Source organism: Trichosporon asahii (genome assembly GCF_000293215.1).
Source record: "Trichosporon asahii var. asahii CBS 2479 unplaced genomic scaffold scaffold00070, whole genome shotgun sequence".
NCBI lineage: Eukaryota > Fungi > Basidiomycota > Tremellomycetes > Trichosporonales > Trichosporonaceae > Trichosporon > Trichosporon asahii.
In genome coordinates this window covers 1,847,030-1,871,853 of record NW_014040855.1, presented here as the reverse complement: position 1 = coordinate 1,871,853, position 24,824 = coordinate 1,847,030, and the positions used below count along the sequence as shown (strand labels likewise).

The 24,824-nt window shown below is 54.0% G+C and overlaps 11 protein-coding genes across 11 annotated transcripts; 5 read left to right on the top strand and 6 right to left on the bottom strand.

Annotated features, from left to right (window-relative positions):
* Positions 1–355: 355 nt before the first annotated feature.
* A1Q1_04466 (glutathione transferase) lies at positions 356–919 on the top strand (the record flags this gene model as incomplete). Its single annotated transcript, XM_014322832.1, has 1 exon — positions 356–919. The coding sequence occupies one exon, from the start codon at positions 356–358 to the stop codon at positions 917–919; it is 564 nt and encodes a 187-aa protein (XP_014178307.1).
* A 2,793-nt stretch (positions 920–3,712) lies between these two features.
* Positions 3,713–7,241, bottom strand: A1Q1_04465 (uncharacterized protein; the record flags this gene model as incomplete). Its single annotated transcript, XM_014322831.1, has 11 exons — positions 3,713–4,025; positions 4,075–4,257; positions 4,464–4,620; positions 4,666–5,112; positions 5,190–5,280; positions 5,324–5,444; positions 5,802–6,041; positions 6,598–6,616; positions 6,662–6,955; positions 7,011–7,107; positions 7,158–7,241. The coding sequence occupies 11 exons, from the start codon at positions 7,239–7,241 to the stop codon at positions 3,713–3,715; spliced, it is 2,046 nt and encodes a 681-aa protein (XP_014178306.1).
* Positions 7,242–7,660: 419 nt separating this feature from the next.
* Positions 7,661–9,027, top strand: A1Q1_04464 (uncharacterized protein; the record flags this gene model as incomplete). Its single annotated transcript, XM_014322830.1, has 4 exons — positions 7,661–7,784; positions 7,843–7,901; positions 7,949–8,716; positions 8,755–9,027. The coding sequence occupies 4 exons, from the start codon at positions 7,661–7,663 to the stop codon at positions 9,025–9,027; spliced, it is 1,224 nt and encodes a 407-aa protein (XP_014178305.1).
* An 85-nt stretch (positions 9,028–9,112) lies between these two features.
* A1Q1_04463 (uncharacterized protein) lies at positions 9,113–11,831 on the bottom strand (the record flags this gene model as incomplete). The annotated part of the gene is made up of 7 exons (XM_014322829.1): positions 9,113–9,349; positions 9,402–9,730; positions 9,782–9,992; positions 10,039–10,882; positions 10,931–11,089; positions 11,128–11,288; positions 11,334–11,831. 7 exons carry the CDS (start codon positions 11,829–11,831, stop codon positions 9,113–9,115), a joined length of 2,439 nt encoding a protein of 812 aa, XP_014178304.1.
* Positions 11,832–12,419: 588 nt separating this feature from the next.
* Positions 12,420–13,344, bottom strand: A1Q1_04462 (COP9 complex subunit 6; the record flags this gene model as incomplete). Its single annotated transcript, XM_014322828.1, has 4 exons — positions 12,420–12,718; positions 12,767–12,859; positions 12,901–13,203; positions 13,263–13,344. 4 exons carry the CDS (start codon positions 13,342–13,344, stop codon positions 12,420–12,422), a joined length of 777 nt encoding a protein of 258 aa, XP_014178303.1.
* A 451-nt stretch (positions 13,345–13,795) lies between these two features.
* A1Q1_04461 (uncharacterized protein) lies at positions 13,796–14,550 on the top strand (the record flags this gene model as incomplete). Its single annotated transcript, XM_014322827.1, has 4 exons — positions 13,796–13,882; positions 13,935–14,203; positions 14,251–14,431; positions 14,491–14,550. 4 exons carry the CDS (start codon positions 13,796–13,798, stop codon positions 14,548–14,550), a joined length of 597 nt encoding a protein of 198 aa, XP_014178302.1.
* A 115-nt stretch (positions 14,551–14,665) lies between these two features.
* A1Q1_04460 (uncharacterized protein) lies at positions 14,666–16,261 on the bottom strand (the record flags this gene model as incomplete). Its single annotated transcript, XM_014322826.1, has 4 exons — positions 14,666–14,831; positions 15,022–15,191; positions 15,240–15,294; positions 15,354–16,261. The coding sequence occupies 4 exons, from the start codon at positions 16,259–16,261 to the stop codon at positions 14,666–14,668; spliced, it is 1,299 nt and encodes a 432-aa protein (XP_014178301.1).
* A 1,727-nt stretch (positions 16,262–17,988) lies between these two features.
* On the bottom strand, positions 17,989–18,807 carry A1Q1_04459 (ER-associated protein catabolism-related protein; the record flags this gene model as incomplete). The annotated part of the gene is made up of 1 exon (XM_014322825.1): positions 17,989–18,807. One exon carries the CDS (start codon positions 18,805–18,807, stop codon positions 17,989–17,991), a length of 819 nt encoding a protein of 272 aa, XP_014178300.1.
* Positions 18,808–19,906: 1,099 nt separating this feature from the next.
* Positions 19,907–20,736, top strand: A1Q1_04458 (uncharacterized protein; the record flags this gene model as incomplete). Its single annotated transcript, XM_014322824.1, has 5 exons — positions 19,907–19,938; positions 19,976–20,216; positions 20,271–20,530; positions 20,569–20,663; positions 20,708–20,736. The coding sequence occupies 5 exons, from the start codon at positions 19,907–19,909 to the stop codon at positions 20,734–20,736; spliced, it is 657 nt and encodes a 218-aa protein (XP_014178299.1).
* A 73-nt stretch (positions 20,737–20,809) lies between these two features.
* On the bottom strand, positions 20,810–21,723 carry A1Q1_04457 (nucleolus protein; the record flags this gene model as incomplete). The annotated part of the gene is made up of 3 exons (XM_014322823.1): positions 20,810–20,994; positions 21,156–21,322; positions 21,401–21,723. The coding sequence occupies 3 exons, from the start codon at positions 21,721–21,723 to the stop codon at positions 20,810–20,812; spliced, it is 675 nt and encodes a 224-aa protein (XP_014178298.1).
* A 484-nt stretch (positions 21,724–22,207) lies between these two features.
* Positions 22,208–24,783, top strand: A1Q1_04456 (ribosomal large subunit assembly and maintenance-related protein; the record flags this gene model as incomplete). The annotated part of the gene is made up of 9 exons (XM_014322822.1): positions 22,208–22,272; positions 22,329–22,452; positions 22,509–22,586; positions 22,636–22,680; positions 22,726–22,752; positions 23,274–23,496; positions 23,598–23,705; positions 23,748–24,028; positions 24,079–24,783. The coding sequence occupies 9 exons, from the start codon at positions 22,208–22,210 to the stop codon at positions 24,781–24,783; spliced, it is 1,656 nt and encodes a 551-aa protein (XP_014178297.1).
* Positions 24,784–24,824: the final 41 nt, after the last annotated feature.

The window sequence follows — 24,824 nt, the reverse complement described above, 5'->3', positions numbered from 1 at the left end:
CAGACTAGCCGACGGCCTTTCGACTGAGCCACCTCCAGCTCTCCACAGTCAGTCACTGTCGTCCTCTCAACCATTGTCATAGGAAATCGAACTCAAGCGAGAAATCAGATTGACAACATGTCTCGTCCGGTTATCCATTACTTCATCATGCCCAACACCCGGTCGGACAGACTGTTCTGGGTATTGGAAGTGGGCTGCTCGGTGTCGACGAAATGCTAACACATTCAGGAGCTTGGAAGACCCTACGACGTTGTTCCTTACGCAGCCGCGAAGGGAAGACTTCCTCAGAAGATCACTCCCCTTGGCAAGGTAAGTGTTGGCTAGGCTTTTCTCATCGCAGTCTCCCGTACTGGAGATGGAAGGCAAGGTGCACACCGAGAGCGGATCGATTGTTCTTGGCCTCCTTGCCTCCCAGTATGTCGCTGGCCTGGAGCAACATCCGTCTCCCCAATCCATATATTGGTCGCATTTCTCGGAGGGCACCATGATGTTGCATCTTCAGCCAGCTCGTGTGCTCGGCATTTTCACGGATGCCATCAGCAAGCGTCTTTCCCCTGAAGCAGCCCGAGGCGCGCGAGCTCTCAACGACATGTTCCGCAGCAGATGGGCAGACCACAACATTCAGATCCAACTCGACACCGTCGAGGATTATCTGAGGAATAATGAGCACTTCACCGGTACCAAGGACATCGGTCTAGGTGACGTACGATTCCCATCATGCCCACATTCTCACCAACAGTTTATGATGCTCTTCCCTATCTCTGCAGCGCTGGACGGCTTTCGCAAGGGCGAATTCAGCATCGGACCGAACACACGCCGGTGGGTGGACGCGATGCGTCAACGACCCGCCTACAGGAACGCAATCGAGCGGCAAAGTGAGGAGGAGGCGAAGATTAGGGAGAGCGCTGCCAAACTCTGAGTGCGGGGAGGCAATTCAGCATTGTATGGAATGAAGACGATTTTCTGTTCGAGGAGCACGTAAAGAGGCAGGCACACTCTACTGACATGTGCGCTGTGATGAAGAAGTCGGTGCTTGAGCACGGTCTGCCCGCTCCCGATCGGATAGATTCAACCGTCGACGAACGGAGCATGTTTGCCTGGAGTTGCTTGAATGGGAAGCTCTCCGCTGCCCATGCGGAAGCGCTTTACCATCTCAGCAAGACTGCGTCAGGTCCAGGTTTTCATGTGCAGTTGAGCCCGATGCTGTAACAGTGGGGAAATGATCAGTGCCAGGACGGGCCCGAGGGACGAGGAAAGACTGGCGTGAGAGACCGGTGATGGCACGGCGTCCACTGGGTGAGCAACAGTGAGAAACATGCGATATCTAAGAAACCCTCAATTGACGAAGCCAGGAAGACGCAAGCTGGTTGGTGTGTCGACCGTGGGAAACCTCTGAGTTGCCAGAGAACCCCTACGAGAGGTCGGACAAGAGATCGGACAAGAGGTCGGAGGTGGCCTTGCCTAGATCCACACTTTCCCACGGTTGTCGGACAAGAGATTGGACAAGAGATCGGACAAGAGGTCGGAGGTGGCCTTGCCTAGATCCACACTTTCCCACGGTTGTCGGACAAGAGATTGGACAAGAGATCGGACAAGAGATCGGATAAGAGATCGGAGGTGGCCTTGCCTAGATCCACACTTTCCCACGGTTGTCGGACAAGAGATTGGACAAGATATTGGACAAGAGATCATACAAGAGGTCGGAGGTGGCCTTGCCTAGATCCAAGCTTTCCCAAGCAGGTGATGTGTTGCTGTGGGAAACCTTGAAACTGCAAAGGTCGCCCTCCGAGGCTGATTCAAAATCCGTACAAGCATGTACAAGCAGGAGCTGCGTCGACCGTGGGAAACCTTCTAATTGTAAAGTTGTCTCTCCAAGTGCAAGCATGCCCAAGCAGGTGCGCCTGTCGACTGTGGAAACTTTCATTCTGCTGAATTCTCTCTGCAAGGCTGACGCCAAGAAGGTGCAAGCAGGTGACATATCTCACTGCGGGAAGTCTTGGGTGTACTGAAGGCTCTCCACAAGGCTACATCCACCGTGCAAAGGATGCAAGCAGGGGCCACGTCGGCTTCGGGCAAGCTTGAGTTTAAGAGAGAGGGCCAACGTCATGGCCGCGTGAGAGAGAGGGCCAACGTCATGGGCTCATGGTCTATAGAGCTGTCCGAGGAACTGTTTCCAGTCCATATGGTGAGAACTTCACGGCACCAACTTCGGCGCATCGCATCTCACTCGTTTCTCCACCGCTTGGTGTGATTTCTTTGGCACAAAGATGAGCAGACATCGTTCTGCTCGCTCGCTGCACTACCGCTGACGTATCTGTCAAGTAGGTCTCAGCTCTCCGTATTCGGGCCTTTTCTGGGTACATTGTGAGAGCCTACTAAGTTTGTGGATTGCTGCCCCTTCCATTGGCGTCTACACCAAAATATTCTGTGAAATTCCAACTTCTGTCTATAGGGCAGTCAAACTCCATGAGCCCGCTCAGCCTGAGGAATTAACCACAATGAGTGCCGCTTGTTCTATGCAACTGCCTGCATGACCCCTCCCTGCGTTGCGCAGCGACAAGAACTGGCTGCGTGTTTGAGGTAGAGCATAGGCAGCGTTGCAGTGGCGAAACTCCGCGCACATCGAGGGACGGATGCCACGTCTTCGTTTGAGGGGACGAGAGCGTCTGCGAACGCGTGGGCTGCCAAACGCCTGGTGAGAGTTCGCTTAGCGCAATACTAAGCGTTCGGCTTATTGCATCAAGTGCACGCCCGTTCATCAACTTTTCGATGTCCACACGTTCTGCGTGGTCTACTTCGTTGCTGATGAGGTTCACAGGTTGGAAATCATGTTCACTTGATCCAGTCTCGTACCTTCACCGAGGTCGAAGTTGCTTTGTAGACGTAGCATACGGTGGAAGTGACAGCCCCCGACACACACGTCAGACAGAGTGTGCATTTCAAAAGTTCGATGCTGAAACGGTCGAAAGACGGAAGGCACGAAAAGCAGTGGTACACTGCATATTCCCGCATTTACCATATAAACTTTTAAAGAAGTGGCTGCATCCCTGAAACCGCAGCCTTGCTGTTACCTCCTTGGACCACGACGAGGCACTGCATCCCCTACGGTGCTCACATTGCACTACACCCACCTGCACGGCATGCCCGCGTTTCATGCAACTCCCAAATTACCGTAAAGACAAGACTTCCCTCAATTTTCTCCCCTGCAGTGACATGGCTTACGTGTTGGTTCATATCTGAACAACCGTGGCCGCAACCGAGGGGGTACGGCACCCCCCGACATACTGAGAGTGCTGACAGTACAGGCGGTTACTAGCGGGTTAGCACAGAGGGGGCAGTCCATCCTGAGTTCTGGCTGTCCCAAGGCTCCCCCTTGACAGTGCCCCCGTTAAGAAGAGCTCCTCCCGAGTCCCCGAGCGTCACAGCCGCCCAAGCTTTAGTGAGAGCCGTCCAATCATGGGACGAACGCACCGCAAGTCATGCATCGATAATCAGCAATGAAACAGCATTGAACTCTCGAAACGTGAGCGAGATCAAGCAGTGACAGTACCACAAATGAAGAGAGCGGCGTCTTCTCACTTATGTGCTCCAACAAGAAGCACAAACAAAGCAGAAAGAGGCGAGATCTGATTCCTTGAAGTCCAGGGCCCCGCATTGTAGTGGGCAGCCCTATCGTCCTTCCCGCGTTAACGCCCGAAACAATGCCCGTACTTCAACCAGCGCCCGTAGTCGCTCTTAACTTCACTATCATGACATCTGGCGGGCCTAGAGGAGCATAGAGAATATACACCCGGAGTTGCACATTCTTGAGCTCGAAAGGCGAAGACGCAAGCATGGAGAACGCTGGGAGGAGGAGGCTGACGCTTAAGTGAAGCTCCCCGTCGGTAGTCATGGCAGTAAATCTGAGTCTGCCGTCAGGAGAAGGCTCACGAGTTCCGAGGATTCTCACGGTCACACGAGAGCTGCTAGCAGATTGTACATAGCCTCGGCTGTCCTCGTACTTTCCCACGGTCGCAATCGTGGGACTGATCCCACTAATTATAGAGCTTCGGCTTGTGTCTACTACTTTCCCACGGTAGTCTCGACCCGACTCTGCAAGAGACACCGTTCCTGTACCACGGCCGTCTCGCCCCCGCCTTTTGATCGTGCTGAGGAGCAGGAGGGTGGGGCCCTAAGCAGACGGAGCCGACGAATTGAGGAACTGAGGGCTCGCCATCGGAGTAAGCCTCTCCTAGTTCCAAACTTTCCCACGATTGCCTTCATCACCAAAGAGCACGGCCGATATGCCACGTGTACCGCCTCAGGTATCCCACGGTCATCATTTGGCTTTGCCAAGGTGATAGCAAATTGAGACAATAAGAAATCAGTCGCGATCTCCCGGATCTTTTGCACCAACTTTATGCATCGACATGACTTCTGCTGACTCTTCTGCTGACTGACTCCTGTCACCTGCCTTCACCTACCATCCCACGCCCCAGGTGCCTTCCGCCGGGGGATAGAGTTGCCTGGAGAGAGCGCGTCGCCTGGACTTCCAGTCGTCGGCGCCTACATAGGCTCCGCACATGCGTCGTTCGCCGGTGAATGCCGCGCGACCGTGCATTACTCTCCAGTTGTCGATAACTGGAGCATGTAAGCAATGCCCTCCCATTTCAATTGCGTACTTACCAACAAGAGTACCCGGAGTCAACTTTGACCAGTATTCTGTGGAGGCGCTGGTTACGATGTTCTCGAACGCTCTGGCAGCACGGTACCATTCGCGGATCTCGTTGGGGGTCCACCCTTCACCAAGCACACAACGGTCCTCATTGTTCCAACGAGCTTGAATCAGATTACCAAGGTGATCATGCCGAAGCACGGGCTGGCTGATGGGAGGGCGCAGCAGGGTTCCTTCATTCCCCGACGCATGGAAAGGGACAGCCAAACTCGACAACGTCTCATAAGCCTTGGGGTCCCGTGCTTGAAGTTCTCTTGCAGCGTAGAAGGAGTCGACGAGCAGAGTTTCACCTCCCTCACCGTCCTTTAGACAGTGAAAGATCTGCAGGCCAGCTGGATCTGTAAAGTAGGCGGTATCGGTGTGCGCCGGCAAAGCTTGGTTGCTGTACGCCAAGTCACCTTTCGACATGTCGGCCGTGAAATCCCAGAAGCCGCCGTCTTCCTTTGTCAACAGTCGCACCGCCAACAATACTTACAGTGAGTCTCCCGAATGAATGACATTCGCCTAATCAAATCCTCCGTAGCCTCTGGAGTGACGGGAACACCGGTGACAAAACAGAAACCGTACTCATCCTAAGTTCAGCACTGCGCATCATGAGGAGACACCCACCACCTTGTTGAGCCACTGCAACACACCTCGCTCTGCGTCCTCTCCGGCAGTTTCAGGCATCACAGAGGCATACGTGACGGTCGGGGGGTTGGAAGCAATTGAGGCACCCCACAGCTTGTGCCTGAGAGTCAGTCTGATCACCCTCAGTGTAGCGCACTTGACGGGCCTCATAATGTTCGCACGGTCTTCCAGAGGCGGATCATACGACGCCTGGCGCAAAAACGACAATGGCAGCTCGGTTACATGTTCAGACGGTGAGTCCCAGTGCAAGTGAACGCTGTCGTTTCTGATTGCGGCCGACTGCAGAGTAAGTTCTGTCGGGATCTGCGGTCAGAACAGCTGATTTGACAAACATCACCTGGCCAAGGGTCTTCAGACGCTGCTTGGTTTGAGGATGGAAGCATGACGGACAACGACAATGATCAATCAGAAAGAGGTTGTCACTGCAGTTAGCAACAGCATGAGATTCGTACCTTACAAAGCAGATCTCTGGCCGTCTTCCCACTCAATCGCGACACGCTGACCATCACTAGACTGCTGAACAGAGCTCTTCCGCTCGTTCGTCATCCCCTGCTGCGCATGGGCGACACTCCTGGCCGAGAATGGGCGGGCAAGGGAGTGCTTCGTGGCAGCTCTTTGAACTCGGTGAGCAGAGGCCAGCCGGAGCGACGGCACTGATGTGCGGAGCACGAGGTTGGCCATAGTTGCAGTCGCTCGACTACAGAGCATTGTGTCTTGATTGTAGCAGTCGTGCGGACAAGGAGTAGGTGTAGACCAGAAGTGAGGATGAAGAATAATGCATCGACCATATGTCGGAGCTTCCGTGCACAGACCATCCTGGGGGATTGCGCTCGGATGTTACCGGCTCCAGCATCTTATCCAGTAGCCGCGGTTGCCTCGATTGCCTGATTTACGTAAGGTAAGATCAGATCATCAGCATGCGCGCTTGGTGGCGTAGTCTATCAAAACACATGTATTTGCTGATGGCTGCTGCTCACGAACTACCAGCATGAAACCATGCGTTCGTTTCCGCTTCACGATACCAGTAAGGTACAACATTCTGCATTTGGTATGCTACGGTTTGAACATGAATATGGAATGAATGGAGTCATGCACTTCAACGTGAGAAAACGTCCGTATCGCGACCGTTCTAAAGGCGAGAGTGGATCGAGGATGAGTTAGCGGAGTCAGCCATATACATGACCATTTGCGCTTCCTTGTTCTTAAAACTACGTTGTCAGCTCACTCTTCTTCGCATTCGCTTTGGTACGCACCCGCACTTCTCGTAGAAAGCTGAGATTGTTAGCGGGACTCTTTGCACATCGATATGAGACCCACGAATGTTAGCAGTGCTGCAGTCGAGGATGACCTTGTAGCAACCCTGGGTACGAGCAATCTCTTCCAAGGACTTGATGAGGTACAATCCAAGCTTGCGACCCTGCATGCTCTTGGAGACGGCAATATCCTCAATGTGTCCCACAACACCGAGGCCGCGCGTGAATTTGCGTTCCACGAAAACGGTACCGACAGCAACGAGCTGTTGCATGATCAGCTTCCGCGCATGGAATATTCGCCCACCTTGTCCGACTTCTTCTCCACGAAGACAGTCGTGAAGTAAGAGCCAGTGCAAGCCTTCATGGCATCGAAACGAGCTGATGATAAGCATGGGGTGAACCTGTGAGCTCACATTTATACTCTTCGCGAGAGCATGCGGGGGCATCGGTGAGGACTGTGAGCAGTTCAAAGTGGCCGCGCGCGTCATCAGTTGCAGCCAAGGGACGGATCTACGACCACAGTCAGCGCTGGAAGAATGCTGCGGGGGAGGGACCATTACCTCGATATCGTTTCCCACACTCTCTTGGACGGCGGCCGGGATGAGCTCGGGGTCGAAGAGCAGCTCGTCGATCTGCATGGTCATGATGAGGAGGTGTCGATGATGAAAGCGCAGGTGTTGAGAGCAACGATGAAAGAGGAAAGCCGTGTGAAGGTTATGACTGAGGGGAGTACGTTGAGCACTCCCGCACGGGCTGGTTTGTTGTGACCAGTGCACCGCAGTGCTCGCAGGGTTTCCTCGCTTCCACACAATCGGATCTCCGGCTACCGGCAGATCCCTTGCCCTCGATCGCTCAGGGCTTTCTGTTGCACCTCTCAAACGTGTCGCCAAGTTTGCGCGTCTTTGGTCCCGCACCTGGGTTTGATAGCGTCCGTCGGTGGAAAAAACACGTATTAGGCGATCGCTTGTATTGTTGTTGAGGCCAAGCACGACGTCACGACTACCACTCCGAAGTAGACAACGGCAACCGGTCACTACCCTCCTTCCGATCGCCAATCCAGATCATGCCCGCCAACGCACCAACACTGGGGAACTTTGACAGAGATCCTCGCGTTCACATTGATAAAGTTACTGGAAAGTATCAGTATGAAGATGCGGACTCTGGCACCGAATTCGAATGGACAGGTAGTACCTGGATTCCTCTGGTATGATCTAACAGCGATTCGATTATCTGACTTCAAGGTAGACGACAGCTTGATCCGCGCTCAGCAACAGGCTTATTCGGTCGCAGGCGTTGACGAAAATGTGACTCAATGATTGCTATGACAGAGCTGCAGAGCTGACCTGTGAAGACCCCCGCAGCACCCGTACTGGCAAGAGAAGACCGAATCAAGAAGCGAAAAGCTGGAGAAAAGGAGCAGCCTTCGAAAACTCCCAAACCTCTCAATCAATCCGGTCCAAAGAACACGGCGGTGTGGGTATCCAACCTCCCTCCAGATGCAACGCCTGAGCAGCTGGCCGCCGTTTTCTCAAAGGCCGGGGTGTTGCTTATCGGTGACGACGGTGAGCCGCGTATCAAGCTTTACTATGATGATAGCGGCAAGTTCAAGGGAGAGGCCCTTGTCATGTACTTCAAAGAGGGAAGCGTCGACCTTGCTATTACTCTGTTGGATGACACCGAACTCGAGTTTGGGGCAGGGTGCGGCAATATGCGTGTTCGAGCAGCAGAGTACCAGCACTCCAAATCCAACAACGATAAGAGACCTGAGAACCGACCGCAGCAACCTCCGCAGCCTACAGAAAAGAAGAAGCTCACCGCTGAGGAGAAGCAGAGGATGTCTAAACGGATGAGAACACTAGAAGAGTGCGTATTCCGTCGCTGCCAGTCGCTCATTACGCTCAGCAAGCTCGCATGGCACTCTGATGAGGATGAGGACCCCATCGGCTCCTCTGCCAGACAACCTGGGAAGGTTTTGCCCTTCAATCGTGTCGTTGTCCTCAAAGGAATGTTCCGTCCAGAAGATATCAAGAAGGAGCCAGAGCTTCTTCTTGAGCTGAAAGACGATGTCCGGGAGGAGGCAGAATCTCTGGGCGTGGTGACGTCCGTCATCCTTTACGATGTAGGTTACCCTCAGCTCACGATCTGACGCGCCAACAGAAAGAGCCTGAAGGTGTCATCACAATCAAGTTCAAGGACTCCACTGCAGCGCAGGCCTGTCTGCTGAAAATGAATGGTCGCTACTTTGATGGACGAAAAGTGAGACGTTCTCCAGAGGGGGTAGCTAATATTTTGATCACAGCAACCTTGTTCACGGGCAAGGAACGATATCGGAGATCAGGCGGTAAATTCGAAGAAGACGATGGGCTAGAGGAGAATCAAAGGCTTGATAACTTTGCAGACTGGCTGCTAAAGGATAGCGACAAGGAGTGAGCGTCGCTTCACGGCTAGCTTTGTACATCTGTCTATGTGTCTATTCAAGAGCCGACGAGGCGGGAGGCTTCCTGAGATGCGAGACCTACGGGTTGACCGGTAATCTCTCTAGACCATCTTCACCTGCCTTGCCTGCATTTGAGACCGCTGAAGCGCAAGTTTCGCTCAGCAAGAAGGCCGCAAAGTTTGGATCGCTCCAATAGTTGCCGTGGGCGGTGATCATGTCCAGGTAATCATTAACGCTGATAGTAGGTAGGTAGAAATCGATCGATCCACGCGGGTTGAGTGCTGCGAACCTCCTCTCAGCCAACGTGCCAAGAGGCTGAGCACTTTCTTGCACCTAATGTCAGAGCTCGGGTGTCGTTGATGCTTACTTCTTTCTGCTCCATTGAATTAACATCCTCGCATTTCTCTGTCGAGGGACTTGACGGGGGCTGCTTTTTCTTGCCTTCGCCGCCTCCTAAATAAGTAGGCAGATACTCCATGACTGCCGTCATGGATGGCATCGAAGGCATTGATGGCATTGATGGCAGGGGAAGCGACCAAGAAGTGACCGCAGGGATCGGCAATGGAGGACGTTCCCTCGCCAGCTTGACATCTACGGCGGCGTTCAGAGCGTACGCAATCGGGTCCGTTTGATAGAACACGTTGTACAGGGTGTCGGCGGCCATGCATCCAAACTGGCCGGTCAATTGCATCGCATCTTCGGGATCGGCATCTGGCAGTCAATCGTAATGAAATGTGCTGAACATACTCATAGTCCTCTCGCGACCATAGCGGGGAATGATGTGAGCTTGCTGCAGCTGCAGGAAGACGCCGAGCGGGCTACCGGCCAGATAGACGTTATGGGTGTTGAAAATGAAGCGATCCTTGGCATCATTCAGAGCGGCCTTAGGCATGTCCGACAACTTCGGAACGTGTGTAGGCTGATTCGACAAGATGTGAGCTGCTAGAGCAGAACCAAGCTGTTATCTGTCAGCGGTTCATCCCATTTCTCTTTGCACGACCTACTGAGTGCCCGACAATGTGAACCCGGCCGTTTTCCTCGAAGTGGGGGTGACGAGCCACCCAGAGACGATAAAGGCGATTAGCTTGTTGGCAAACTGCCTCGATCATGCGTTGCCGGTGATCCGACATGAACAGCGGAATGTCGAGGAGCACCGAATTTGTCACCTCTCGGACGTAAGGAATCGATTTGCCGATCGTAATGTCAGCGACCGTGAACACGTTGTCACGCTCGTTCCTTTCGCTCTCCACATAATCGTCGCTTTCCAACTTCAAATTGGCCCTCCACTGAACAGGAAGCACTTGGCAGCGACGCTTGTCAAGGAGGGAGGCAAAGCGAGGGTCCAGCGCTTGTTTTCGCAGACCGTGTCGGAGCTGATTGCTGGCGTAAATAAAGTTGAAAGACTCGTACTGAGCCGCCAAATGCTGCCCGATGCCGTGGATGACCAAGATGAGATCCGTGCATGGTTCGTCGTCATGCTGCGCGTTGACGACAGGGCCACTCTCTTCCTGCAGCGATTTCTTCTTCGTGTCAAGCTCCTCCTGCACCCGCTTGAAGGCATTCTGCACAAAGTTTGCACCTTTGTCCCCGTTATCATCAGCATGTGCCGCCATCTGCATATCAGCCAGATCGGATACGGAGGAGGGCAACTCCACTTCCGCCTGGGAGCAATGCTGATTCGACACTAGTTCGTCTGGCGCATGCTGAGGTTTTGTGCCGTTACCTTTGGACTGTTCGGACTCTGATATGGACGAAGCGTTGCTGTATCCGCGATAGATGAAAGTTCCACCTGGGGTCGTGCCAAGCGATGACCAAAGTGCCCTGGCAAAGTTGTCGAAAGTGCCAGATCTGGCCCTATCAGTCGACGGCTGAGGAAGAAGGACAACAAGGACTCACCTCAAGACGCGGCATTTGGTGTCATCGTGAAAGATGATGCTTAGGCCTTCACCGAATTTGTCGGGAAGCGCGTACTTCAGCTTTTCCTCTCCTACAGCGCCCTGGCTCGCAGCTCTTTTATACTCTTCCTCGTAGGCTTGAGTCCAGGGCCGAATGTGTCTGTGAGTAAGCACCTCACTGGCGACGTTTGAACCCACTGATATGCCTTCTCCAGCTCACGCGCTAACTCCCACGTGCAAGGTTTGCTGCTGTCGCCCATGAACCATGTCCCGCGAAGTACTGGGATACGGCTACCGGATTGCGGCCAGAAAACCGGATGGAGCGAAAGCGTATTCAGGTCTACTTCAAAGAGGGCATCCTGTCGTCAGCCAGACAGTCGTCCTGACTTTCTCACTTGGCTGACAGCGACACCCTCGACCACGTCGAGCTTATCCGGATCATGATAGTTACGTTCAATGATGGCTCTGTACTGTTCGTCCTTCCGTGGTTGCTCCTCTTCCGCATCCGACTCAAGGATCTCGGTGTCAGAAGGTAAGTCTCCTGCGCCATCGGGGTCCACCAATGGAGTAGCCGGTCTCGCGGGACTCTTGCTCTTCATAGACTGGCTTGCTTTCTCGGAACCTTCGCCATCTCCGCGGCCCCACTGCGAAACGATCTCCACACGCTTCTCCTGGGACAGCGCTTCCCAAGCCGCTTCGATGCGTTGGTTTTCAAGTTCGGAAAACGCTTTGTACTCAGTCTCAGCTACAGTGATGGGCGTTGGAAGCAACTGGAGATACTTGGCTCCCGTGTGCACCCAGCGTGCTTCCAAGGGAGGCATTGCAACCCCATCGGAAGTTAAAGGCGCAGGCGGGGGCCGTGAGCCGCTTGCGGTGCTCACGCCAACTGATCCGCTCGGCATGGTGGAGGAGCTCGGGATGAAGGATTTGGTGAAAAGTGGGAGATGGTAAAGCAAGCAAGTTTCCCATTGAGTTGGGTCTCTCCTCCACTGCGATGGTCGATTGGGTTGCGGTTGGGCCGGATATCGGCGTGACGAAACGGTGTTTTTGGACCCTCTATACCGGAAAGGGCGGATCATGGAAGCAGTCGACCGTTGCTGCTCCCTTATTTTAATGGTCCTCCAGGCGTTTGGAGTTTAGAGCAATCTAGGTCAAACGCCAAAGTCGCAAGGGTCGAAGCAATTGTCAACAGATGCCAGGCGGCTGGTGTACAATCCTGACCCGTGTTATCCACGTACAGGTTGCATGCGGAATTCAACTGAAGGGACACCCGAAAAGCGCTGGGAAGTTGTGATAGGTCCGACAGACTGGCGGCAGATTCCGGCGCGCATTGTTTAAAGCTCTAGTCTGGTCGTGACAAGTGGCAACGGGGCTCGTGATAAATCTACACACGTTGCATAAAGGCATACTTGTACACAGAGAGAGGCTCAATGATTTAAACATTGACGAATCGCTGCACGATCATCTAAAGCTGAGCCAACGACCTCCATTCACCGGCGGCTCGTGCCTCGGCGTCTACCACTTCCAAACAGCTGTCCACCCATCTTGGGATTCAACCCGTGCTTCATCCCCATGTCTTCGGACTGAGGTGGATGCAGTGCCCAGTGTTTGTCGGTCACCGAAGACAGAGTATTGAGTTGACCCAGCAATGTGGTAAGATATGACACCATCTGAGTATCGTTGTACTCGGTGCGCAGCTCTTTATTGAACTCACTGCCGTCCATGACAGGGAGAGTAGCTACTAGAGCTGCACACTGACGTAGAATTTCATGATCGGCCGGAGCAATGCCTTTCGAGTCAGTCCAATGGCAGTCACGTAAGGTAATCAGGAACTCACCGGCCACTACTGCCGACACATATTGCTGTATGACACGCACGCGGTCATGCAGCATGGCTATAGCATTCCTTTGACGACTCAAGCTAGCGATCTCTGAGCGATAATCAGTCTGAGTGTGCGTTGCCGGAACTCACGGCCAGAGGGGTCACTGTCACTTGCGCTCTCGTTCGCGACGTCATCCACCGCAATTCGTTCCGCTTCTCCTGCCTCAACTCCAACCTCGAGTTGCACAAACTTGCCCGCCTTGTCCGCTTCGGTTCCATCTGTCAAAGCTGATTCGAAGACAGCAAATGGCAATTGCTTCGCATCATCCTGAATGTCGGGATTGAACAGGAGAAAAATGGACGGTGACGCATCGACCAACTCGGAAACATGCGCGTGTACAGCAGAGTCGGCTGCGGTGGGTTTATTTCCGACAGTGTACCAGCCGATGACAGCTTGCGCCGGGAATACCTGTGAGACTTTGTGTGAGCATCCTCTGCGCGGCCACACTAACATTGGTCCCTGCGGGTGCGGAAGAATCCCTCGTCTATGGACCCGTCACTCGAAGGAAGTTCGAAGGAGTTGACGATGGACATGTTCCGGCCAGTTTGCGTGCCCAACAACACTCCCACAACTGGGACTGTTAGCTCTTGATCTAAACAAAACTGACTCTTGGAACTCTTCGTCCCCGCGTACTTGGCACGTGTAAAATGATCAGATATGTTCAGAATGGCGAGGGGATGGCTGGTATAAGTCAGCTGGCGACGAGAAGTAGCACGCACAGATTGATAATGAGCCCCGAGGTGGCCCCCGATGCGACTACAACGCTGGAATCATTGGACTCCATGCTGCTGCCAGCAGAATTGTCGAAAGGATGGTGAAGTGTCAAATAATCGAATGTGTCTGATGACTCATTCGAGAACACCTGTCGTCATGTCTGATGGTGGAGGCGGGGTATGGTATGCTCCCGTTGATAACGACCCCTGACGGCCTCAGACATATCAGGAGCTGATCAAGCTGTGGTCATAATTCCAATCCAGTGCAGCAATGTCCGGCGACGACTTCCCAGATGCGTGTTCATGGATGACCAGCTCCCCGGCTGCTCGAAGTCTACCGAACGATGCGAAGCTCGAGGTAGGTTGTCGAAAGGAGGATGCTGATTTGGGAGCTGTATGGCCTCTTCAAGTTCATCAATGCTGGTACCGGTCCATCGGGAGGGCGTCCAGGTATATTCAGCTTCGAAGCTAGGGCCAAATACGATGCGTGGACTCGAGCTGCGCACATCTACGATTCCGAAGAAGCGGCAAAGTTACGCTACCTGTGCATCGCGGAGAGCGTGGGCTGGAAGAGAGGCGCTGGTCTCAGCGAAGCGAGTGAGCCTGCGGAGTCGACGGCTAAGGGGACGGGCTTAGGTGTAAGCGTCAGTGTCATGTCTCAGGAGGATTCAGGCGATTAGTAAGCAAGAAAGCGCAGCTTGTGGAGACTCATGACAGTGCCCAGAGTCCTATACACGAAGCGGCTGCCAGTGGCGATGTCGAAGCATTGCGCATCCTGCTCGTCGATCCAACACTGCTGAACGCGGAAGACGAATTTGGATATACCCCCTTGCATGTCGCAACAGACAGGCAAAGGAAAGAGGCCGTAGAGTACTTGGTGTCTCAAGGTGCCGATAGAACTGCACGTGTAAGTCATTGCACTAATTCAGCGCGTGGTACTCATGGATCAAGGATCAAGACGGGCAGACCCCGCTCGATATCGCCCAAATTCTTTCCAACGAGGAAATCGCTGCAGTCTTGAGATAGGTCTGCCGCAAGTCATCCCGGAGTCTGCCTTTCATTGCACCTCCACTTCTCAAACAGACATGAAAAGTTGCATAGATACAACAGTCACGGTGCGAGCGGTTTAATCAATATCGCGCTATGATGTTGCCCAGACCTCCAGTCCCAGGCAGTCGAAAGGCTGGGCTTTCTCAGTGAGGTCCGAGCCTGAGCCCCCACATAATACCTCGTTCTGAAAGGCAGGCGAGGTTGCGGAAGAGTTTCGGCTGAACGTAGAATCCAGGAGCAGACCGTAGGAAGTTCCCCTAGGAAAGTCAGCCGAAGCGATGCGATAATGGTCCTCACTCACCCTCCTCCGAACGAGACGAAATTGCTTTCACAAAGGGCTATGTACTGGTTCCTTCCTGTCCATCGGAACACGCGAGGCTTGTTTTCCCCGCGAACGAACTTGAACATAAAACTCGACCATTAGCGCTTGGTCACGGTAGGACTCACGATTCCCCGCTGCCGTAGTATGTTCCCTCGCGTTTGAGGATGGGTTCATTGAGGAAGACTCCGAAAACATGACCCTCTGAGTCCTTTACTGCTAGCAGATTCCCAGTTGTCCGATGGGTTCGGGCGTAGACCTCGACCAGTCTGTACAGTGTAGAGAGAGAAGCGCCGTGCTGGTCCAGGGAGACTGCAGTCAGATGCTGGAAGATCAACGGACTTACAAAGCAGGCGCCACGAGTCTGACAACCTTTGGCGGGCAGGCAAGAGTGGGCGAAGCTGGAAGATTAGTTCAGAAGCCGATCCCTGCACAGGAAACAATGTGATAACTCACTGACTGGGCTTGCTGGATACTGAGAACCGGCTCCGTTGTATCGCGCCGCCCCTCCAGCGTTGTGGAAGCCCATTCGTCCTCATCATTGGCCTTGTGTGACGACTCGGACACAGGTCGAAATCCTGGCGCGCCAGAGGGCGCAACATAGTTTCGACCAGCAATTTGATCCACGGAGGCGAAGGGCGAGCTGTGATTGACATCAATGGGCACGGCCGTCTTGCTCGGAGGCTCCGGCTCCGACCGCAAAGGGTTGAGCACCGATCGTTTCCACCGCGAGGCCACTTTCGTGGTAGCCAGCGCATCTAGCAGAGAGTGCTGCGTGTGAGGCACCCCATTGCCTGGGTGGGGGGCCGACTTGGTCCGGTTGAAGTCGTCGTTTGACAGGCGACGGAGGCGTCGGAACTGAGTTGCCGCTTCATCCATGGAGGAAGGTGCATGAAACAGAATCTCAGAGCCGCTCTCTGATACTCGAGGTGGGGAAGATGGGCCGGGAAACGGCGCATTTATGAGGAATCTTGATCTGGATGGCGATGACTCCAGCGACGATTTAGATGTGCGATGTGATAGATTTCTCGAGTCTGACGGAGAGACCATGCTGGCGGTAGTGGATTCCGGCTCCTCTGTCAATAAGTCGCGACCGAAGTCAAGCAACGGGGGTGCCCGAGATGTAGGAGGTGCTGGACGGTTCGTCGGCATTGGGTCTACATCTTCGAAGGATCCCAACAAATCAGTGTCCGTGAGGTGTAGGCCACGCGTTGAGCAGCTAGCCGGAGGATCAAAGAAGATATCACCTGGCTTTGAAACCGGTGCAGAGTGGAAGTCGCCAAAATCTGAAGAGGACGAGTGGTGGTGCCCCTGTGGGCTCTTTGCTGTAGGGCTCCGGGAAGGATTGAATTGCTGTTGGCTGGACATTATCGCTGCTGTGGTGGATCCGGTGGAAGCATAATACCGCTATGACGAGCCTTGCGCTCAATGGTCAGCAAGATGTCCGAAGTGTGGTAGAAAAAGCTCACGATTAGTACACACGTCTGTAATCGAAGATGACTCTAGTTGAGTGATGATGGAAGTGATTGTGTTGGCCACGATGGACGTCGTAGACGTCATGTTCAGTCCGCCGTGCCTGACCAATCTGAACCCGCGCCACCAACACTATCACTTCCGGAGTGCATCATTTTCACGATGTCTACAACTAATCGCCACGGACGCGGGCAGTGCCCCCTAGGAGGGCAAACAAGACCAGGAATAGGGCGCTGGAGACAGAAGGCAGCAGGAACGGTCGACGTGGCCCAAGGATGAACGCGATTCCAGCAAGCATCAACGATCCGAGGTGGGCGACTCTACTTATCCTGATGTTATGTCAGGTGGGACTTCGGTGGTGCTTACCTGGAGTCCTTGCTCAAGGGGACCGCCTCGCGTGTCGACTGCTCGATGAACAGCAGGACAGGGATCAGAGGAAGGACGGCGTGATCCTCGTCAAAGGGATGTCCTATCTCTGCCCACACGTTTCTACCCCAGACTGCTAGACTCAAGCCGTGAAATGGCAGCAGGAATGTCATCAGCAGTAAGCTGGAGAAGAGTATCCGGTGTCTCGACGTCTGCGGCATATTAGGTCAAGCGTTCTTACCAGCACTCACTTGGTCCCGTCCCGCTGAACGACAAGTCGATACGAAGAGGATGAAGTAGAGAGCAATGAAGGCTATCCCAACGGGGACGATGAGTTTCACCAGCAAAAGCAAAATGACCCCAAACATTGCACGAGTCCTCCACGCGACCGCACTCTCAGCAGAGGACCTGAGCAGGTGAGCTTCTGAGCTTGCTTGTGCCTACTTACGATGGCGTAGCCGAGGTTCCAAGCACCTTCGTTCCGAGACGGACTGCAGCGGCCAGCCAACTCGCCACGATAACCGTCAGTCCCAAAGAGAAGACCGCCAGGCCGATTGCAGCTGGAAGCATACACCAATGTGCGGCCCCTATCAAGAGGTGAGGCGCTGTCCTCGGGAACAAGTATTGTATCAACATCGCGAGAGCTGAAGCAGCTGAAATCGACAAGAGTCCAAGCGGTATATCAGTTGCCAGAACGTTGACCCCACTAGGCACGACATCTGTGGAGAGGTGAGCGGGGCTCTCAATCTGCCTTACCGAGAGTGCGAAAAGCCTCTAGTTGGCGACAAAGAATGGCCGCAGACCATCCTAATGCCCATACGACAGCCGCTACGCGAAATCTGAGCGCGATTTTGGCGATTGATGTCCAGACATCGAATGTGAGGCGAAGCCGGTCGACGACACAGTCGGGTTGTTGATACACATGGACGTCGAGACCGTAGGAATACTGCTGTCCCTGGAATGGGGCTCCCGAGATGTGTGAATGCAGGACCATCGACTTGTTCGCCCCCATGTAGAAGCGCGACTCTTCCCGCACAGTGCCTTTTTGCACAGACCGGCCTTGGAAGAGTGTGATCGGCGGGCGGCCTGGGCATTAACGCAATCAACACGGGAGACTTACCCTCGCATGAGCGAGTGAAGATTTGCAAACGCCAAGCAAACAACGACGACATCAAGACTGACGGGTAGTGCAAACTGAGTTGGGTGGCATCGGTGAATGCAGATAAGCCTGTCAAAGGTCAGCAATGCGTGACAAGTCAAAGCCCACCACCTATCCAGCTTCCCTGGGTCCCGCGAATTTGCAGGTGGGCACCAGTAGCCAAGATTTCGAGCTGCTCATCGCTTGCTATCGCGATTGTTTTGTCTTTGTCGGCGTGGTAGACACTGATTGCAAAAGCCGACTCCTCGTTACGTATACCTTCCCCCGGCAAGGGAAACGGCAGTCGAGTATCGCGAGGATACGGGATCACTTGAGCTGAGGCTGCTATTTGCTCGCAAATCATAGATGAATCGCAGGAGAGTAATGACAGCGGTGGTTCAGCAACTAGCGTCGGTGTAGGATTGCGGAGACGAACGATGCACGTCACATTCTCATTGGCGACCGGGGGCAGCGTTTCCACCACCTGGTGCCGCTCAGTAATGCTGAGGGTTGGAGCCTCTCGGAGCCACTTCTTGGCTGAAGAGAGCTTTTCGTCTCGCGTGGTAGCGGCGCTCATGTCCAGAAGAATCCTGGCAATCCTCCAACGAACCTGATCACACCAAACGATCGCTTGATGTTCCACATTAGTCCAGGCTGCAGGCACCCCGCTGGAGAAAACCGTGAAACCGTTGTCCGGTCCAACGAAGTCGGGCAAAGCACACGTGTCTGAGATGATTTGAGTGTCAGCGACTCCTCCGCAGATGGATATCAATATTGGGTCGATAGCTGCCGGTGTGTTCACTTTCTGGTACAGCCTCTCCATGTCGAACTCCAAGTTCGCTGGTGGCAGCTGATGAGGAGTCGCAATGCTAACTATGGCATCTACTGGCAGATCAGGTGCCAGACGGATAGCCAAGCGCGCGACTACTCCACCCATGGAGTGTGCCAGGAGAGTGACAGACCGAGGTCGCAAGTGTGCTGGGAGGTGCTGATATTCCCCTAGAATCCTTGGAACGATCGACACCAGATATTTTGCCTGGTCGAGGAGAGATGGTGCATGAATAGCAGTGAAGTCTTCGTTGTAGTGCACTGCGCATGTAAGAGGATGAGCTGTTGACATTCCACGTACCAGTCCAGACATCCACGGGGTGCGGCCAATATGGTTTCTCGAAGTTTGTGCTGCTCTCGTCGCCGTAGAACTGCCTCGCTAACGAAGAGGCGACGGATCTTGCCTGCTTGTAGTCACCGGCATGACCAGGAAGAAAGATTACGGGGGACCCGGTCGGCTTCGGTCAGCGAGCGCATGCTTGACTGAACGTACAGCGTCTGCGTCCCACCCTCCTTCGCGGTAGAGGAAAGTGTCGTATCTGGTATTGGGAATTGGGGGATCCAGACGTTGATACACCGGAAACATGCGAGGAAGCTGACAACCCCAGGTTCCGGACCGGGCCTGGTCTGCCGTGAACGCAACGTATACCGCAAAGCACAGCACAAACCAGCCGATGAGGAAGAGTAGGGTGGCCGAGTAAAAGCGTAACTGGTTCAACCCACGACGAGTGGACATCGGCCGGGACTGGCATGTCCACTTCTCCTCGTCGCGACGCCCACTTCCTGTCGAAAGTCCAGGAAGTGGTCGTCGCTCAGTGGTGGCCATGGCAGCGGGGAGATGGTGGAGGGTAAGTGTCGACTTCTAATTGTTTCGTGAACAGGTGGCATGGAAGCCGCCGTGAACCTCCACCTGGCTCACCGTGTTCCATCCTTCGCTACGTGTCGATAGTCTTACGCATCCGCTTTGACTAGCTGCATTAAGTTCGGAGCACACACTAATCTCCAATGCTGCAAGCTAGGTGAACAGTAGAGTAAGACGATGCATGAAGCATGGTGAGACAGTGAAGAATGTATTACGTAATGTGTAAGGGTGTTCAGGTGTCGGTGTCACGTACTCCTCCTTATCAGCTAGCAAGGGTAGTTCGAAACACATTGCGCTTGCTTCTTCCACGATTTTAAGAGTGGCCATATCGGCGAGCCCGCCAGGCATGTCTAGGGACCCATATACGGATGCTAAGAGGTATGTTGCTCCTCAGCGTGGTTTGCTGACGCGTCAGTGAGGTGGAGGCCAACATCGGCAACTTGATAACCCTACTCGACTCGTATGAACGGATAAAGTCGACAGCACCCGGATCGACCAGCTTGTCGGAAACAGTCGAGGAGCTCCAGACGACACTGGGTTTGCTCGAAACCGATTTAGAAGACCTCGAAGAGTGCGTCAGAGTTGTTGAGGACCATGGGGATCGGTGGGGACTTGCCTCTGCCGAAGTTCGCGAACGACGGATATTTGTGGATCGGGTCTCACACAACGTTCAGGTGAGCAATGCATGAAGTTACGACTGATCGTTTCAGCGACTTCGCACTCAAGTAACGGCCGCGGCTTCTTTAAAGGACCTGAGCACTCGGTACCAGGACATCGAAGCTCAGAACGAAGAGGTAGACAGATGGGAACGGGAAGAGCAGCAGGTAGGACGGCAACCTCGTGTTGGAAGCTCACCACTGCAGATGCTCATGCGGCAGCAGGATAGCACCCTTGGGGTGATATCAGGCACGCTCAGCAATCTCGCATCGCAGGCTGGGCTCATCGGACAAGAGGTCAACGAACACAACGTGTCAGCCTCCTGCGCTATGAAGCAGCTGACAAGTTTAGCATGATCGAAGACCTGTCGTCGCATGTGGATAGCACTCAGTCTCGGCTGACTAAAGTCACGCGAACTCTGAATGACTTTATCCGTAAGAACGAGGGTGAGCCCCCGGCGACGAATCGCACTGATCCCAGACTCCCGTAGCTCGTGGTGCATCGCCATTCTCATCGTAATTCTCATCATCCTACTTATTCTGGTTGTTCTGGTCTAAGCTATAACATGTATTCATTACTGTACAACAAACAATCAAGCCACTGTGGGAACGACGATGCTAAAGTTGTTGCGACCTGGGCCATCGTTGATCAGCTTCTTCGATGACCAGCGCTTGAGAGTCTCTGGCGCCGGTGTTGGAGCCCATTGGAAAAGCCAATAGGCCACTTTACCCCCTTCCCTCCAGTGCTGCTTCACCATACGAAAACCAATAGCTGTGACTAGCTCGTTGAAGCTCGTCTCAGTCATGTATCGAGAATTAGCCACGCAGGGTAGGGGCAGGACAATGAAAAGGAGCGAGGACGGAATTGGTCTGAGGTGCTCTCGGCACAGCTGTAGCATTCGACCTCTGCATCAGTAGAGAACGGAGATGGTATCTCACCTCTGTCTCGGATGTCTGGTACAAAGTTGATCACCAAACTGCAACTGATCACGTCAAACCTGTCCGTCTCGTTCTTCGGAAGGGGCCGCAGTAGGAAGTCTTGCTCCAGAATGTCAGGATGATTGGATCGCAAGTCGATGGGGGTGTTCAGAATCCACTTGGAATAGCTGGCGTAGTTGTCAGGTTTCAAGGCTCCGATCTCGAGCATCCTGACGCGTCAGTGCAAGAATGTCGATGACTCTCACTTGACGGGTATAGAAACTTGCAGCTCTTTCAGCCATTTGATAAGCACCTTGGACGAATCGCCCCCGCGTTGAGATGATTGTCCAAGGGTACTTGCGTGCTGGTACGCCCCAAGTCCGCCTAGAGTTTCTATTTCAGAGTTGACCTTGTCAAGCTCGTGTTGTACAGAAGTTGTGGCTCCATTGCCGACTTTCCTTTCGAGTGCAGTTTTTCGCTTCAGCAGTGTATGAAACCTTGAGATGGTGGCTTGCGTGGCTTTATGGGACAAGGTCGGGGTAGCACTGGAGACCAGCGGTTGTTTGCGCGTTCGCTTCGCTCGCGGCATGATGAGTAGTGGATGAAGGTATATTCTGAAATCTTTCTGGAGAACCAAACAATGCCCGGACCCTTAGATGGGCATCTTGGCACGACCATTCCTCTGCAACGTGAGCTCACCATAAGTAGTACAATGATCACGATGAGCACTATCATACATCTCATGGACGACTGCAAGGTGCCCTGCCGGTCCAACTGCGTTATTAAAATGAGCGACCCTCGCAAGCTGTAAGCAGACGGACAGACAGCTGGTCCGTCATCAGAATATCAGAACTGTCAGGAAGCGGTGGAGGGCGAGCGTCACCAACGAAGTGCCACTCACCGGCGTTATCCCACCTCGCCAGCAGCCGGAAGCTCTCGGAGGCACTATGGATCCTCCGCCTAAGCGGTACGACAGCCAATGCCAGCCCAGGTGATGCACCTTTGAAAGTGCTCAAGCCGAGACCCCTTGCATCTACAACTCGTTCACCTTCACCACGCCGAAACGACTCACGATGGCCGCCAACGAGGAGCAGTCAACATCCCTTTTCTCGACCCTGTCGTCATTCTTCCTTCCGACGTGAGTGGGCATCTCGGCTAATCCGCACACCGAGCGCCGAAGGACTGACTCCGCAGCGCCTACGCCGAGGAGGAGCAGAAGGAGGAGGCTGCTGAGGACACCCCCGCCGAGGAGCCCGAGCAGGAGTCGGCCGACGACGAGGAGGAGGAAGAGGAGGAGGAGGAGGAGGACCCCGAGGACGTGAGTCGCTTGGCTTTCTGAAGGATATTGCGAGATGACTTACATCCCTCTAGCAGGCTCCCCCTATCCGCGAGAAGTGCGAGCAGACCGAGTGCCAGGCTGCTGCGAAGCACTTCCAGGCTTGCCAGCAGAAGGTGCGTCAAATTTCTAACGTACGTGGGGGCAACGCACTGATAGCAACAGGTCGAGGCTGGTCAGGGCTGGGAGGGCGAGGACTGTGTCGAGGAGGTGAGTTCCTGCCCCAAATGAGACAGCAGCGCTGACATAGTTTAGATGTTCCACATGATGCACTGTGTCGACGTGAGTATCCCAGCTCCTTTCTGAAGCGCGGCAAACGCACCGTTTTGTCCAACTACTAGCGGTCGAGAAATACTAACAGACTCAGGCCTGCGCTGCTCCCAAGCTCTTTGCTGAGCTCCGCTAAGCGTATCATATTTAGAATAACAGAGTAAACAACACTCTCCGACTACCGCCTGGATAGATACACGGCGGTTAAAAGCAGATGCAGCAATCAATGAAATCCAGTACGGGGTGTGCGTTAGTGGAAGTGAGGGTTGCCAGTTGCGTACGGATACTAGAACTTGTTTCCTGCCCATGCAAACCGCGGAAAACTTGTATCGGCACATTCATTCCGGTTGCGCTGAAGCGCTTAGATGGTTTCAAATCGCTGTGAGACGCTTCAGGTAGTCTGGACCAGGAGGACGCCGCTTGACTTTGTCTGCGGTATCGGTAGATAAGACAACGAGGTGGCCGACGAAGGATGCCTCAGTACCTCACACTAGTCACGTGATTTTGGAAATGTTGACGACTTTTGATGTCAGACATTCGCCTGTTTAGCCAGTGCACGAGTCACCATGAGTTCGCAGGAGCTCATCCTATCCTCCAGTGCGGCAGCAGGCGCATCGATACCGGCAACGCGAACACAAACGACCCCCGCGATCCAACTTCACGATCTGGCTACATCGAGCCATGTTCAGGCATTCAAGACCATCACTTGTGCTCCGAACACACTGACTTGGTGCCAAAGTCATGACAGTCTCGGAGGTACGGTGTGGGCAGTGCAAGAAGGGAAAGCGATCATTAGCATTTGGGCTTGGCAAAAGGTAGGAACATTCTCGCTGAGCATTAGCTTACATCAGGACCAGCAACACCTGAAGCTTCATCTCCCGGAAAAGTTGTCGTGCGTCGCCCTGTCGCCGAATGGCGTCTGGCTTGCTGCCGGATCCCCGAATGGCCAGATTTATCTCTGGGAGGTAGGTCTGCAACGTTTTAGGCACAATCTGATCGAAAGATAGCGTCGGGTCTAATGCTGGCATCCTGGAACGCGCACTACCGGTCCGTCACGACACTGTCGTTTACCAGCGACTCTGCTCTGCTGCTCTCCTCTTCCGCGGACGCCTCTGTTCACATCTTCTTGGTTTCGCGGCTCATTGACTGCGACGCGTCATCTCCTGTTGGTAAACCTTACGGCTCGCTAAGTGACCATACTCTTGGCGTTTCGGCAGTCGCTATTGGTAAAGCAACCGTCGACGGCAGTGGTCGCTGCTGGACTGCCTCAGAAGATGGAACAGTCAAGGTGAGAGAACCGACGAGATGATTGCTGACGAGAAGATGTGGTCCCTTCAGGCTCCTTTCGACCTCCTGGCGACTTTTGTCCTGCCTCCCTCCGTCTCGATAAGCTCTCTCGTGGTCGATTCTGCAGAGCGATTTGTCTACGTCGGTTCAAAGCAAGGCGATGTGTATCTCATCCCGCTCTACAACAGACCATCGCAGACAGGACTGGTCGAAGCAGTGAATGGGCATGGGCCTGCTGCACCTCCTGTCAAGATCGAAAACGCTTGCATTAGCGTCGGCACGCCCATCACGTGCCTCGCGCTCTCCTTCTCGGCCTCCCAACTTCTTATCGGTACATCGGCAGGAGACATCCACGTTCATGCCTTGCCCTCGCACCAACAGGTGCGGAGCATTCCCGCGCACGCTGGGCCGGTGTCCTATCTGTCAACGGTGAGCTCCCCGCCTGATCTCGTGGGCCGGGCGGGAGGTGCCGGTGATTGGCCAATCATGGAGATCAAGAACTTGGAGCGTATGAGGGTAACAAAGTCTGCTCGAGAGTCGCAAGAGGTGTCGATTCTGGCTCAGCCGGAGGCTCGAGAACGCTTGTCTTTGCTCCGTGGCGCAGCAGGGTTGGAGCGAGCGTCGGCGATGGCGACTGTTGGGGAGTCTGTGAGGGAGGACGATACAGCGGCTTTGCGAGAGGAAATCCGTAGGCTGCAGGGTGCTCTCGATAAGGCCGCCAGAATCAATGAGAAGATGTGGAAACGGAGTCGTTGACCTCAAACTGGGAGCCACACCGTAGCTCGCAAAATGTACTA